We start from the raw sequence: 17,714 nt of genomic DNA on the forward strand, positions 1-17,714 counted from the left end.
ATCAAATAATGGAATCTAATCAGAAACGTTTTGATTGTTATAGAAAATAACATCATTAATATCAAATAATTTTATACAAAAAATTAACATTAAATGATTTTGTTTTTGACAAAATTAAAACAGAATTTGCTTTTATATAGTTATAATTTTTTGGAAAACTAATACAAAAAACTCAAATATACCAACCAATAGTTGTAGTTAGTTCCTGTTTGTCATATTTATGTTTTTTGTTAAATTTATGGCTAAATCGACTATAAAGTATTGGTCTTGATCATAATTGAATGCGAACGGTTCATGACTTATAGTTGCTTAAATCCACTTTATTTGGATTTTATGGTTGAATGTTGTCTCATTGGTTTTCATATCCCATTTACTTTTTGAATGACATGATTAAGTGGAAAGAAGAAACGTTGAGAATATGACGATGGAAATAAACTCATTTGGATAAGGAATCAATATGTAAGACGTTGATAACTCCGTTTAAGAATCCAAGGATTCGGCAAAATCTTCCCAGAATATTCTTCTATCCTCTTCGTTCTCGGGATATTCAATATAAGTATCCTCTTTTAATATGTACATTATTTCAGTGGTTATATTCTTCATGTTCACCCGACCTAATCGAAGCATAATTATCATATTTTGACCTTGTCTGGCAACTGTTCTTTCAATTAAAGCAATGTTGAATTCATACATGCACCATTCGGATTTTAGAAAATCCTCAGAAAGTACGCAAACAACTTTTCTGCTGTTGTGGATAGCATTCGTGATATTTTCTGCTATTCCACATCCTGCAATAAAATCTCTGTGATGTATACATAACCGGAAATTTCTTTGTCTTTCCAGGTAGTCAACCATCTCATCCTTAGGGAAGTGTCGATCGCTGTCTGCGTATGATACAAAAGCGTCAAACTGATAATGATCCTCGGTTTCAAGACGATGATATCCATACGCTCCTTTCATAACATAGTACAAGTATCGCAGCTTCCAACGGAAGCGGTAAACCAACAATGTACACACCACTGCTATGAACGTTATGATAAGAATAACTGACAGCACTACTACTTCAATATACGATGCACAGTCTTTCTTCAGACGCATAGTTGCTGTATTTATCTCATAAATATCGCCTTTATAACTGCATGTGTAATTTTTAAAATGAAGAAAATGTTTGCTATGTTTTTGTATCCATTCAAAAAAGGTGACAGAATCACACGAACAATGAAGAGGATTGTTCAGCATATTAATTGAGACATTAGTAGTAAAAGAATTATCTAACAGCTGCATTCCATTTGGTGATAGGTACAATATTTGATTCCAGCTAATGTCAAGAATTTCAAGGTTTTTCATGTGTTCTATTGTTACATTCCAATCTACCAACAAATTATGGTCTAAATATATGTGCTTGAGATATGTCGATCGCAGTAGTAAATCTTGAAACAAAATGGAAATACTGTTCGATGAAATGTTTAAAAATGCTAAGTTCGTTTGGTTTTCAAATAAATGTTTTGAATCAACAGTGAAGAAGATTTTCGAATTACCGAGTATGTTATTATCAAGCGCCAAATGTCGAAGACTTGGTAAAGCTCCAAATACATATGATGAAATATCTGTTGCTTTATTTCCAGAAAGGTCAAGAAATTGCAGATTTGTAAAGTTACACATAGGTCCAATGAAGGAGTATAGCTGATTATTCCGTAAAATTAATGTCTTCACAGCTGATGTACTAATATATAAAGGTGGAATTGAATATCCAACGCGTGCACTTTCCATTTTGATTTCCTCAATATTAGGTGGTACGATTACAAGTTGAAATGATGGATAGAAATAGGGTACACAAGAATGGAGGGTCGCGGAATGGTTTGCATTATCTAATTTAGATTTCTGATTAAAAGGTAAATCTGGTTTAAATGTTAGATGATGAGTATTTACTTTATACGGATACCTCTTACATAAGCAACCTATTTCAGCAACTGATTCAATATGATCACATTTCCATGAGTTCACAGACTGTGACATTTGGTGTCTGTTTTGAAAGCTTAAATCGATCTTTTTTATATTTGTTAAATTCATCAGCATGTCATAGTAAGAGTATGGTCCAACTATCCATCTGTTATCTGTGGCGCTAATGTAACGCAATGATTTCGGAATAAATAATGTAATTCGTGCTTCTGTTTTATCCAAATTATTCCCATCGATGTATAACTCTTCGATATTGGTATTCAATAAAGGTTTGATGTCATTGTTAAATAGCAGAGTACTACCACCTCGTTCACACGCCAAATATTGAGCTTTGAAAACCTTGATTGACGTAAAAGGTAGATCGTGCGTGACATTTGTAAACCCGCACAAACCTAACTTACGATTATACGATATATCCAAGATCTCCAAATGAGCAAGTCTCCTAAATGTTCCACTTTCAATATGTTCTAGTCCAGTAAATAAACCTTGCGTGTCCCATTGTGCTGACATATCTAGGGAAATTAAGTTTGGAAGGTGAAGAAAATAATTGTTAGGTATGGTTATTCTTGTTGCTAATCCTGTAAGCTTTAGATGTGTCAACTGACGTAGTGCAAGAAATCCCTTTCCGAATGATACGTTTAAAACAGCATCAATATGTAAACGTTGTAGAGATTGAAGCTCCTGGAATACTTCATCGGGACAATAGTAACTTCGGTTCCCTAAAGAATTATATGAAACATCTAGATGTTGCAACTGTCGTAAGTTCCTGAAAATTCCATCGAAATATGTATCCCTATCTAACAAAATCATATTATAAGACAAATTCAGACTCAACATATGTTTAGTGGTGGAAAATGGTAGGGTTCCATCTGTGCTAAAATTCCTAATCATGTTTACCGAAAGATCTAAGTACTTTAATTTAGATGGTAGACTGCCCTCCGGTGGTAACGTTGTCAAACAATTTTTGCTTAAATTGACAGATATAACTCTATCTGTAAATAAGGGCACTTTAGTAAGTCCTAAGCCAGAACAATCTGCAATCAAACCTGATGGTGTGTTGACGCATAAACAACTTGCATTTGATGAACAATTGAATGCATAAGTCATTGCTATATTGCAGATGATGGTGAAAATAGTTACTTCAAGATATGTCATCTGCAATATAAATCAATAAGATTAATTGTAAACTCAAACAAGTCACACATATTTTGTGATAAACATATCGTAAGCAACCAAGTCAGGAATATGCTAGTTGTTAACTGAGAGTTCATTTCAGTGCATGTTGCATTGTCGTTTGTTTTTTTGTTGCACTTCAGTATTTCTCTTGTTTCGTTGTTTTTCTCTTATAATTGATGTGTTTCCCTCGTGATATACTACTGTTGCCTTTATTTGGTGTCCATTTTATAGTTCTGTCAAATAATCTCCAAAGGATTGGCAATATTTGCCTTTACCTAGAATGCTTCGTTTCAAAGTAGTTGCCGTGTTTTCCTTTTATTATGGGAATAATTCACGGTTTTTAATTTATATTAGTTTTATCACGGGTTTTCCCTTTATGTCGATATTTTTACCTTTTGATATTACATTAGTCGGTTAAAGAGCTCACCAGAGCTCATGTTTTCTCTGTTATTATGTATATATATGCCGACTCTAAATAAAATTTACTTACTTACTTACTTACTTACATGCGGTAAATTATTAAAAACAAAGGTCAAAACCAGAGATAAAATCTATTCTAATTTAAGTCCATATGAATTACCTCTAATTATATCAACAACGTTTTTATAAGATAAAAAAAAGTTACCGTATACCTAATGCAGTTGTTTAGTTAATATGATATACATAATGATTTGTTACTGCTAAGGAAGCCGAATTTGGAAAGTTGAAATAATCATGTTTGTCAAAGATATTAGTTTGGAGTCGTTTATTTGTATTAATACCGATGAAGCATTATCCTTAAAGAGGCATTATATAACGACATAAACGAAAAACATATACTATGATTTTGATTTGTTTCATGTATAAATGCATGATTATCAAATGATATTTTGCAATTAGCACTTAATCTGGATACACTTGGTTTAAGCAAGCCCAAAAGCGACGCTAATTAGGAGATAACTGTATTGTATTGTAAGCTCCGACGGCATCAAATCGCCAATTGATGCCGGCGGAGCTTAAAATACAATATTGTTATCTCCATTCTAATGAAATTGACAGAAAACAAACTTAAAACATGTATTTAAAATCTGTCATATATCGTCTGCGATTGCGCGTACGTTCCATAGCATCAATTGTCAATTGATGCCATAAAAACTAGTGACGTTATCCAATCAAAATGAATGTATAATTTATATTTCACACATGTGGTCCTATTTTCCTCGATTGGGAATCACAGGACGAAACTTAACACATGACGTGTACTTACATGAACAACACGATGGTATTTAAATGTGAAACAGAATTTTATTACACATCCGGAGCTCTTTATATCTTCCTATCATGTTTTCAGTCTTTTGTATGAAGTGTTTTGTAGTCTGTTTGTCTTAAAGTCCTTTTTTTCATTTTGTCATATTTATGCCGGTCTTTCATCACTTTTTTCAAGTGGAAGTCTGTTGAATTTAACTGTTTTCCTTTATTATCAAGTCAAATACATGAATGACATATATTTGTGTCTAAATTAATTTTTATAATTTTGACCCAAATTCAATGACAAAATGAGGATACGTAGTATTTATTCCAAAGACATAATTGCATTTGTTCCAGATTTGATAAACATCCTGAAACCTGATCTGTTCATGATTTAAACAAGATTACGAGAGTGTTAAATAAAATTTGTTAACCAGATTATATGAGTTATGATAATATAGCTTTTCATTCATCTTTTTCATTCAAAGATAGACACCGTTTTAGTTTATAATCTTGTAATGTATTACTTTTCAAGGAAAGGCGAAAGATATAAAAGGGACATTTAAACTCATAAGTCGAAAATAAGCTGTCGAAGTCATTGCTTCAAAAGAAAAAGACTGTATACAAAACATATCATCACTCAAGACTAGGTAACACGAACCCCGCACGTACCTTGGGTGATCTTTGGTGCTCCGGAATGGTAAGCAGATCCTTTATAAACAGATAAAAAACCCATTAACATTGAATTGAAAACGCGTTCAAAGAAGTGGAATACAGTGGAATTTTAATCGATACGGACAATACCTTTCTTTTTTCTTTCTTAGATGAAAAAACAAATTTAATGAAAAAAGTTTACCTTTTTTTGTAACTACATATTGTGGATTCATTAGTGTTCGTTAAATACTGACTTTGGTAAATTGGAAATATGAACCAGTGGTGTAACGTCACAATACGAGAACAAACTGTTAAACACAGTTAAATTGGGCTTAACCGATTAAACCGATACAATGCCCTTAAAACATCTAACATGAAGGACTAATCTCAGGATACTTACAGTTCATGTAATCTTGTTCATAGCCCATAGCCAATATTAACTAATAATAAAAACATGTAGAAATCAGAACATAGAAAATCAGTAAAATCTGATTGATTAAGTGTACAGACGCCAACAAAAATTTGAGAAAGACATGTTCCATACCACAATTTCCATATCGACAGGATGTACGACCGTGAGTCTAGCAGTTGTATTCATATCAAATTAAGATACAATTTGATTTATTGATAACATAATCAATTTTATTACCGATATTAACAATATTTAAATATCTTACTTCAATTACTTTTTTGTTAAATTAATAAATATTTAGAATATTTTTTTCTTTTTCATAATACTATATGCCTTTCACACACACATATATGCTTCTCTACCATACAAAAATAAATGAAAGAGTAATAAAGGAGTAACGATTTTTTCAAATTCTTTCCAGAGCTATATATACTGTGGAAGACATAAAGCTCATTATTATTATAAGCACTAAACCGAATAGCAACGTAGCTATTGACAACACACTGGCATTTCCATGATAATTTAATTGAAACAAGTTAGAGTTTTACAGTGACACAAACCTATTATTTTGTGACTATATTATGATAAATACTGGCACCAAAAATAAAACATTGTTATTCCAGTCCTTTTGCCCATTTTCCATGGCATTCCATAACATGATTGACTGTAATAACATGTCTTACCCTTAGTTTATAAGATTCACACTTTACTCAATTGCCCTATTTTTTGGCCTTCAGAATACAATGGTAAATCTGTTTGGTTAAATCCCACATGATCTCTTCCATAAACAGGAAGCGTTCTGCTAATAATCAAACAACCAATCCATACACAAGGGGGAGGATCTATTTTATTTTTTATTTTATGTTTTTTTTGGAATGTGATGTCATTCTTTATAAATACATTGTTTATGAATATAATATCAACCGATACTCTTCAAGTTATATGCTTCCGTGTTATCATCGCTATTATGATGTTTCACGATTATGTTGATATCATTCTTAGTCGGAATGATAACATCAGCAAACTTGCTCTACTTAAACCGATTATCATTAAAATAATGGAACATAGAAAAACACATGTACAATCTGATGAAAACCAATCAACAACTCGTTCTCTTTTCACGTTTCATTAGTGACATTATAGATTTTAATTTATAGGCCGTAATATATGTATCACTGGTATATTATTAAGTCAAAGATTTCGTTACCACATATACTGAAATCTTAACTTATTTTTTTAAAGTTATAAAATACTTGGTTTGGAAGTTTGGTTGTACCTGTAGAGAAATTATAACTTATTGAAATCGCATCCTATGTTCTACAGTGATGTTGGATTTAGAGTTCGTATATTTAGGTACAATCCATGAAGTGTATCGATGCATTGAATAAACTTAATTCTTAAATATTATCAATCTATTATTGTCAAAATATTATTGAACATTTTATTTATCGATACTAGCATTGATTTTCTTATCAATTGATTTCAATGTAACTTGACATTAATGCATTACAGCTACAAACGATTCAGATTCTATATCCTGTAAAAATTCACATTTTAACATTGCAATAGGTCATGCATGTATTCCCAATCTGTATTTACACTTGCTTAAATGGATGCTTACTTACTGATATTGTTAACATGATTATGTTTTTCTTAGTTGGTTGTTTTGCTCGATCATAAGAGTCTATTTTTTGACAACTTTATAATTTTTTGATAAATGTATCAACCTTCATGGATTGTTATGAAAATTCATAGCTTTTCTTGTAATGCTTTGATCTCAATATTATAATTGGCTGTGTAGTTAACCCAAAACAAAAACTACTATAAATGAGCATATATATTTGTGCAAAGTTGTGTATGAAATAAGTTAGATATCAGTTTTGAATAGATTGGAAAAAGTGTCATAACAGAGTGATAACTGTCTTTTAGCAGCCATTCGTACACGGTGTGGTATTCTACTTGAACAAAATACCCATTTAAAATTGACTTACTAAATCGTTACCCCAGTTATCTTATGTTGCCTCAAACTTACATCTATGAAAAATGAGAACTACTAATGAGAAATCTATGTACGTTTTTTTTCGATATAAAAAATATTAAGCAAATGACAAAACGATTCATTTTTACACAAAGGACAGACAATTAATTAATAAAGGCAACACTACTACAACGCTGTTCAAAAGTGATAATTCGACTGAGGGAAAACAAATCCGGATTTAAAACTAATTCTTAAATGCAGATTTACTTTATCAATAACCATGATAACAATAAAAACAAAAACAAAAACATCAGTATAACTTACGTTTATGTGTTCATATACTTTGAAACGTTTTGAATGATTTAAAACTCAAACCAAATGACCTATGCACATTTTGTTTTATGTTATAGTACGAAATCTTTAACCAATTGACACGTATGTGCTTGTGTCTTTAAAACACTAATCATAAAGTCGAGTGTCATACACACTTTTAAATTGGGGTTTTATGTACACAGTTAACATAATAAAAAGTGATGCATGACGTGTGTTTCTATAGTAAAAGCTCCTTCATTCCTTTTATGACCATTGTTAACTATTTTATGGTGATTGTCGTATTTCAATTTTGAAAAAAAAATACAAATGTTGACTTTTAAGTTTTACAGAAAGTATTGCAACCCTCAAATGATTTAAATATTTGAATCTGTATATGTATAATTAAGTTTCCAAATTATGAAATTGGTTATTGGACAAGACTTAAAAGCTGACAATATCTTCATATAAAACGCTTTATCTTACCTCCTATACATTTCTAGGAATATGATTGGTTAAAAGCGTCCTCGTGAAAACCGTGTATATTTAATATTAGGTTAGTTGGGAGGAGGAGCTTATTTCATACACGGTTAGTAGTGGAGTTACGTCCCCTTATATTCCATATAAGATAATAAGGAGGCGGGGCTTATTTCATACACGGTTAGTAGTGGTGTTACGTCCCTTTAGAAAAACAAAACAGTACTGAGAAAAAATCTTAAAGGTTTCAACAGACAAAGAAAGTGATGATAAAGTGAAATAAATTCATAAAACACATTTAAATATAACAAGTTGTCATTGTTGGCATCTGTTTTTATAGGATCAAAGGGAATAGTGTCTTAATCATGTTAATGCTAACTGTATTGAAGACTTGCTCATTTTGATAGGTCACTAGTTTAAATTTTACACGTTAAGATAGTCGGTAAGATAAATTCGTTACATAGTGTGCTAGTGACGTAATACGGTATATAGGGGGTCAGTAAATTCCATATGGGGATTCGAGCTTCGCTCTCACCCCATATAGAATTTACTAACCCCATATATACCTTATTAGGTCACTAGCACACTATGTAACCAATAGTATCATTAAACAGGAAGGATAATTATCAATATGATGGAATCTTATGCGACTGTCATAAAAGTTAGAAAATGCCTATACTATGACAGTTGTTGTCTATTCGTTTGATGATTTTGAACTTTTTAGTGTACCATTTGCTTTGGGACTTCCGTTTAGAATTTTCCTCGGAATGCGGTATTTTTAAAAAAAATGATAAATGTTTAGAAATGATAGAGTGGTAAATAATGTGTTAATAACGCAACCGACGAAATTACTGTGTTCTTTACAATTTGCTGTCAAGACATGCGACATGAGATGTAATGGCGACACATCATAACATCAGGGTGAAGACAATGAAAAATTAGAGAAACATTTCTGCAACTGATTAACCAATAATCAATTACAAAACAGAAAAAGAACGTATCTCTAGTTCATGTGAAAATTAGAATCGCATGTCATGTACGTGTTATTCAAGTTTCTAAATTGGTATAATCTTTAGCTACATTAAACGATCTCATGATATATTTCTTTGTTACATTTATATATTGCAGTCATCGGGTATCTGGTGTGGATAAAAGGGAATGCATGATCTTCAGGACTATCTAAGTTTTTATTTTGGTGTGTGTTCTCAATCGATAAAAGTGTGTGATATATTTTGTAATCTGATGTAGGTTTTTAAGTCAAGTTTTATTTAGAACCCGTATTTTCCTTAACTTTTCAATCATCTCCTCATGAGATCCGTCGCGTACGAACCTGAATACCCTTTTATTTCTAAATTATATAATCAGATTATATATGCTTTCGAAAAGAAAATTATGTATCGTCAATTCTATTAAAAACTAAACATATATTCAAAACAAAAAAGGCCATCACATTTGGACTTCATAATATTTTTCGGTAGAATTGACAAGTATAAACTCCTTTTCAAATACTTATATAATATGATTTACAAATACAAAGGGTATTTAGGCTCGCGTTATCGATAATATAGCACCGACGAATCTGAAGAGGTGATAATAAACAATTAAAGAAAATACGGGATCCAACACAAAACTTTGCTTCGGGTTACATACAATATCTGTGCAAGGTCCGTAACTATTTAAAATTTTGGTACGATATGAGCTCACTACAAAACAGACAAAAATCATGTTTTATTACGTAATTGATTACTAGTATTCCGAAATCAATCAAACATTTATACATGTACATATGTACTTGCACTTGCAAAAGGTCGATTTCTGTCCGCTGCAGCTCACATTACAAACTATAACACACACTTTTAAAAGATTGAGAAGACGAACGAACCAAACTGAGGTAGTCCTGAAGATCAAGCGTTTACATTTTCTGATGACTTTTAATTTGAGAATAGTCAGGAGTTACATGAATTGATTACTGTCCTATAGTGCGGTCACAGAAGTGTAAAAAGTCGTCTAGATCGCGAGTTTAATCTCCCCAAATAACACACGGCTAAAAATGGTCTTAACTTAAAGACAAATATGTCTTCTTTAGTTTTTGCCCTGTCGTCAGAATTTCGTACGGTCACTTTTTCCCAAAAAGTCGTTTTAATGACTGGTAGTATATTGGAGAGTTTCAACCCCCCTTTTTCAAAATGAAAAAAATGTGTGTGTTTGCTTACATTTAATTGAAATAGTTTTTCCTGAAGCTATTTTTATATGTCAAAATATTCTATTCAGTATTTTATTTTATTCTAATCTATAAAATTTGAGAAGTTTAGACTATTTAAAATTAACGTAATTTTAATTGCAAATTCAGACTCAAACTTTAGTTTCTTCTTTATAGTAGTAATACAAATTATCCCATTATATTTTAAGCACATAGTATTTAACAAAACTAATAAGTGATAAAAATTTCGAAACCAAAATATGACAAAAACCTTAAGAAATCAATGTAAAAAGAATGGAGTAAAAATCTTCAATTTCAACACGGAACTCAATCACTTGCCTTCCGTCACATTTTGTGTATTAGTCAAAAATTTGCTCTCAATTGATATATGAAATTTCTACCTTTTTCGACATTATATACACATATTTCCAATTAAAGTGCACTGATATATGCCACATACTTTGTTTGTATATGTTTATATTCTATGTTTTTCGTTATAAAACATCAAATATACTTTGTCAGAAAAGTCTTATTGTAAAATCAAAATAATTGACGGATAGTTTCAGTAAATATTCCGTGATATGTTAAATCCTTTGCAACTTGCTCCATCAAGTCCAAAGAAAAGACAAAATTCGTTAAATTTTATGCAGTGCATAATATGCCAAAAATAACCTCGATTGAAATTTTGAGTCAATTTACCAGTTTAGGGAAGTCGATTTTTGTATCTACATTGCATAAAAGATTGGATGAGGTGAACATCAAGATGTTTCATGCGATAGTTAATTTGAAGAACTCCGTGCAGGCAGTTTATCATCGTTTATGCTACAAAACTTACACAAGTGAACATATTTGTTCCCCCTTTTAGAGCGAGGAAGCTTCTAGTCTGATATTTAATGAAGACATACAATTATCTGACGGTTGTCCCTCAGTTTCGGGTATTTGTACACATTCTAGAATGCAGTCGTTCAACTGGAGCGCTTGTATATTTTGTTGCAACAAAACATTTTAGAAAGATCACAAATTACTCAAGTTTGAATCAGATGAGCGTATTAAAAATGTTTTATTCGTGTCATATAAAGTTAAAGTTGAAATAGTTTCCCGTCCATCTTTTAAACTTCAAGCACTCTGTCATTTTGGTTGCATTGCAAATTATTTGCTAAAAAAATCCAAACCCGTGGAAGCAGATATCTCAGAACACGATACTGCTTTTACTAATTTTATTTTGGCTATTGACAACGATTTAATGGTCATTCCTCATGACACCGTTACTTGATAAATATAGATCATTTCTTCCGGCTGATTCTAATCTAAAATATCCTACATATAAAATGCAGTCTAAACTCATTTATTTCTATAGAAATTCAGTTGTCAAACAACTTCAACAAGTTCCAGGCAAATATAACATAATATTTAGTAGCAAAATAACTATTTAAGATGCCATATAAGCTTCTAGTCAATTAAAAACTAACCTCAAAATCTCAATGTCAACAGTAACAGACACAAATAACGGACAGGTATTTCATTCCGCTGCAAATTTACTTAGAAAAATCTATGGTTACTCAATGATTCTGCATACAGCCAAGACTATTTTCGGGAAATGGCACCAGAGAAATTGTGGAAATGCTAAGCAATTGTTGAGGTAATCGTTTTAGTTTTAAACCTTTTCATTTAGGATAGGCTTTACAAATGTACCATGAGTTTGGTTCAAAACACCTTGTTGAAACATTGAATGCCAATGGATTTCATGCTTCTAAAAGTAAAGTGCGACGCTATCTAATGTGTTGCCAACCATGAAATTGAGCGAATTCAAGATAGTGTGTACGTCTCGTATAATGTTTCCCCAGCATCTTTGCAGACAAGCATATGGATGTCATCACACATTCCTAAACCCCCTTTCAGATCTCTGTTAAATCTTGGATGAATTGATAGGGATGATTTAAAGCTGGTATTTTTTTGGGAACAAATGTCTTCGGACTTCCTACAATACCTTGTCTGTACTTGTAAAGAAAAACTCAAAATAACGTGCTTGCTTTGAGCAGAACCTTTTATGTGCAGACCTGTGGCCATGAGTGAAATGTGTAGAAATATTAAAACATGTCTTGTGACGGTTGATGAAAATGAAGATGATGGCGATAACGGTTGATTTGGTATAAAGCTAATAGCACTGGTACACACGGGTCCAAACCCGAGGTTAGGAGAGTGTTGGCGTGCCCTTAAAAAATTTAAACCCCGCCACTATCTGTATGTGTCTGTTTCAAGTCACGAGACGGTCATGCAGTGTTTGTCGTTTGTCTATATACTATATTTGTTTCTTTCTTATTTATTTTGAACATTAATCAGGCCGTTAGATTTTTTGTTTGTTTTACATTATTCATATCGGGAATTGAAGACTATGCAGTATGAATTTTACTCATTGTTGAAGCCCGTACGGGACCTATAATTGTTGTATGTCTCATTTGGTCTCATTTGGAGAGTTGTCTCATTTGCAATCATATCACATCTTCTTTTTTATATGGAATACATTTGAAGTGTGTGGTACGTTGCAAGGGGTAAAAAGGGGGGATATAGTTACAAAAGCTATAATGTAATAGATATTAACCAGAGTTAAATACACAACAAACGATAATACTATGGTAGCAGTAATAATTGTTAAAAAAAACAAAAGCAACGAGTGTAGTCTATAAAAAAAAACCTGAAGTATCCGCAAATTCAATTTGAGGTCATATTTTACTGTAGTGTTCTATGGCTTTGGTTTGATACCTCACCCATTATGATAGTTTAAATATTTTTTTTTAAGCATTGTCCTGCATGACACTTGATTTTTACCTGAAATTGATATTTTTCATAAGGTTCAGGTGCTTTAAACATTTTATAGGTTGAAAACTTGATTTTTTAAATTTTGTTTATAAAACGTCGTTTTAGGATTTTTTGGATAAAAAAAACTCAATGGTTTAGGTTTATGTATAATAACAAACATTACTAAAGCCAAAACAGTATCATTTGCATTTAGGTAGAGTTTAGAAATAGAAAAAAATGTCAAAATTGAAACCCTCCCAAATTTTCACATATTTTTACATATGACCTTTGACCTCAATTTAAAAAAAATGTGACCATATTAAGTCCTGACGACAGGCATATTATTATAGTACACAATTTCCTCTTTCCAATGATATATTATGTAGGTGTGTGTTCGGTGGGGAGATTAAATTAAAAAAAATATGCCTTCAGTCACCGCACTACTAGCTTCTGTTGGCATTGTGTAAAAACAAAAAATTAACAAAAGAAAACTATAATGAGGTCACTTTATACAGTCAAATAATGTACCAATTCGGAAACTTGAAGAATGCGTACATGACACGTGATTCTAATTTACACATAAGCTAGAGATACCTTATTGTTTTCTACATTTTAAAAATTGTCTATTGTTTAATGAATTGTCTAACGTTTTTCTTTTTTTTATTGTCCTCTAAGTATTTTCACCTCGACGTTATCGTGTATTGACATTACATCTCGTGCCGCATGTCTTGACGGCAAATTACAAGTTAGTTCGTCGGTTACTTTCATTTACAAACTATTTGCCTGTTTATCATTTTTACAAATTTATTAGTTTGAATTCATTTTTTTTTTTATTCATACATGTTATATATCATTACATGTTGTGAACTAGTGAAAAACAAAGAAATTAAAACAATAAAAAACTGTATGATTTTAACAAAGACACCTAAAACTTTGTGAGGACTTGCACTAACATATCAGTATATAATTTACCAACTAAGGTGTAAACATTTTCATTGAGCTGTGTGCAGATCTTTTTACTTATTCCGCCTAATAGTAAATACAGAATTTGGTACTTGTCTATTCGTCAACCATTTAAGAGTGAGAAATAATGATAACTGTCCTTCTCAATTTATGATAAAGTATTAAACATGTTATATTTGAAAATAATGTCAGCTTAAGTTTTTCCAAATAGTCCATTTCATATTTTGGAAACTTGCATATACATATAAAGCTACAAATATTTAAATCACTTGGTGGTTGCTTTACATGTACGAATCAAAGTTCAACATGAATAATTTTTCCAAAACTGAAATAAGACAAGGACCATAAATTAGTTCACAATGGTCATAAGAGAAGTAAAAGCGATGTTACTATAGAAACACATGCTATGCATCACTTATATTGTTTTTTATGCGGTTTAATGTGTACATAACATCCCAATTTAAAATTAAGTATGACACTCGACTTAGAAAATTGTTTTGACGACATTAGATTTTGACTGATAGGGACAACCATTTAAATCGGTTAACGATCTCTTACTATAACGTAAAACAAAATCTGCATAGGTTGCTTGGTTTTAGTTTTAAAGAACTCAAAACTTTTCAAAATAAGTGAACACATAAACGTAAGTCAATCCAGATTGTTTTCATTGATAAAGCAAGTTTGTAATTTCAGGATTCTTAATTATCTTACTTTGAGCTGCTTTTCCGCAAATTTAAGAAAATATTCGTTTTTTTGTTGGAGGCAACAGAAAATAACTTATATAACAACACCGTTCATCAATTTCGAATGCATAAAGTAAGTAAAACAACAAACTTTGAAAGAACTGCTCAATGCCCATCGGAGTAAGACAAGCTGCTTCAACAAGACCAGCACGCTGCCAATCTGTCATGATTTTGTTTTCTTCTAGTTTTTAAAATCTTTTATCTACCTTATTTAAAACACTTAACCCGAATATTTGTGCTCTTGGTTAGATGTTTTGTTTTGGCGTGCTTATAAATCCAATGATTATATTGAGATCACAAGCTTTACAAGAAACGTGATGAATAGAAGCTAGAAAGACGTAGTAATATTTATGAGTGTGTTTTATATCGAAAATATATATCCTTTGAATAAAACAGGAACGTCTGTCCGTCGAATTATTTATTTAAATGGACTACACAGTTTATCTGAAATACAACATAAATTCGGATTTACAACTTGCACATGATAATTGGCACATTTGTACTGCCATGAAATATGATAAATACCTTTATGTGCTGCCATGATATATAGATTTTTAAACATCTAAATCGTATATGTTCTAATCATTAGCCTAGATAACTAAAGCAGTTTTTGATAAAACGGTTTTCATTTCATTCATTTCCTTCATCTGGTGAATCAGTTTCTGATGAAACACATTTCTTATGTACTAAATCGCAAGAATGGTATCTTGACTGTCCCTCTGGTATCTTTCGTCCCTCTTTTGATCAATTTATACAATACTGAACGAAGAATGCCATACCACAATTTGCAGCAATTAAGAGGTGTGCTACTAAAAATATGTTATTATTCTTTATTTTATATTTTTGACATTACGAAAGTATGACAAAATTATATAATTCAGAATAGTCATACACTTATGGTCCAATTAGCACTTTTTATAAATTATAAATTTATTGAACAATTATTAGGTTTTGCAGCATATGCATCCTGCAAAACCATTAATGTTTCGTTTCCAATAAATTTATGGTCTTAACTGAATTTGACAAAACTTCCATAGTCAGATTTTTAAGCACTTTAAGTTCATATTTAATCTTTCTGTAACACACGTATTGATTCGCGCACGATTAATGCATTTTTCATTGACGACATGCGGGTCTTACGTACCAAATCATAAGACTAATGTTATCATTTTTAGGACGTTAAGCAAACAATCATCAATCAATATAATAATAAATCCATTGTGTCGATGCAACTGTTGTTGTACGATTTTGTTCCCGAGGGTTTCGCCATTCTAGTAGTTATTCATGTGTGGACCTCAATTATCAATTATACATTAGTTTACTATGTATATTAAATGTTTATATAAAATGTCACTATTCGAAATTACGATTTGTCTTCCCTAGACATAAATAACCTTAGCCGTATTTGTCTTACTTTTTACAGGTATTTGATGAACCGTGCTTCCAAATGATTATAGAATTTGACCATCCGCATGTACTGATTTTTCAGCACCAGTGAATCGTATCATGAAGACTAAATGTATTCTTGATTCGTTATTGACAAATCTTTCAAGATATTTTCAATAGCAGTATATCTTTTTAAACTTATTTTCAGGTTTAAATATCCCCTCGGTCCCTCATTTCTGTAAAATATATGAAATTTGTAGATTTAATGTGTATCTTATAATTTCAAATAGTTTTCTGTTAAATATTAAACATCAGTCAAACATCATACTATTTAATGTCCTTTTCTTCCTGAATCATAACCGTCCAAACGTATCCATTCAAATTAATGATCATACTATTCAGACGACTGCATTTACAAGTAAAGATCACATTTTGACAAGGTAAATATGTTTAATTTTATATTTAGCGACTAAAAAAAGTTGCTCTCCTATTTAATGGAACGTCTTTCATACTTATACATTGATTGATTAATGATGACCTTCAGATTAACACAAGATAAGGACATATATCATGCAACAGGCGAAATATCAGTCCTCTTTCATATTAAGGAGGTAGTTTACATCACTGTTAAACCACAATTATTAGTTTACGTGGATCTTAGATATATTTCTGGATCTGTATATAACAAAATCTTTAAAACAAAATGTGATATACTCTTTGTAAAAGGGTTACTACAGGTGTAGTCGAAATTCCGAATACAACTCACCAGTTTATATACAGATCAAAACCTGAGATAAACCCAGGTTTAATGATGAGGTCCCGATGACTTTCGATTTTGTCTGGCGTACTAAATTATAATCCTGGTACCTTTGATAACTATTATGATTAACATACTGTTGTTTTTTTGTGTGTGTTTTTTTCATTATTTGTAAGTTTGTTTCATGTAGCGAACGAGTTTAAAATAAACAATCTGTAAGATTAGATTGGGCAACTAGAACATCACTGTACTTCAACTAACTGTGAACTTTCATCGGTTCTTTTGTGGTATTGTTTGAAGAAACGGAATCTTGTTGATGTGTCTCCCTCGGTTTTGGTTTGAGACCTTAATTTGTTTTAGTTAAATCAATTCATGTCTATTGAACAGCGGTATACTTATTTTACAACTCGCTTATATGGCAATGTTTAAAAATATTGCTAAAATTACAACAATACGGGACAGAAAGACAGCAACACACTTTGAAACGAACTATGTGAAAAACACTGCCATTTCCTTACTTTGTACAGGACATTTTAAGAAAAAAGTTGTGTTGAACCTGGTTAATGAAAGCCAAATCTCTTACTTTATGTCAATGTTTTATGATATACCGATAAAACACTACGTAACAGAAATACAGCACAAACACACGCAAGAACATTTATAACAGAGAAACGCAC

The 17,714-nt window shown here is 31.4% G+C and overlaps 1 protein-coding gene across 1 annotated transcript; it reads right to left on the reverse strand.

Moving 5' to 3' along the window:
* Positions 1 to 299: 299 nt before the first annotated feature.
* Positions 300 to 3,108, reverse strand: LOC143043093 (toll-like receptor 4). Its single transcript, XM_076215560.1, has one exon. The coding sequence runs from the start codon at positions 3,064 to 3,066 to the stop codon at positions 481 to 483; it is 2,586 nt and encodes an 861-aa protein (XP_076071675.1). The 5' UTR covers positions 3,067 to 3,108; the 3' UTR covers positions 300 to 480.
* Positions 3,109 to 17,714: the final 14,606 nt, after the last annotated feature.

Source organism: Mytilus galloprovincialis, chromosome 8 (genome assembly GCF_965363235.1).
Source record: "Mytilus galloprovincialis chromosome 8, xbMytGall1.hap1.1, whole genome shotgun sequence".
NCBI classification, from domain to species: Eukaryota; Metazoa; Mollusca; class Bivalvia; order Mytilida; family Mytilidae; genus Mytilus; species Mytilus galloprovincialis.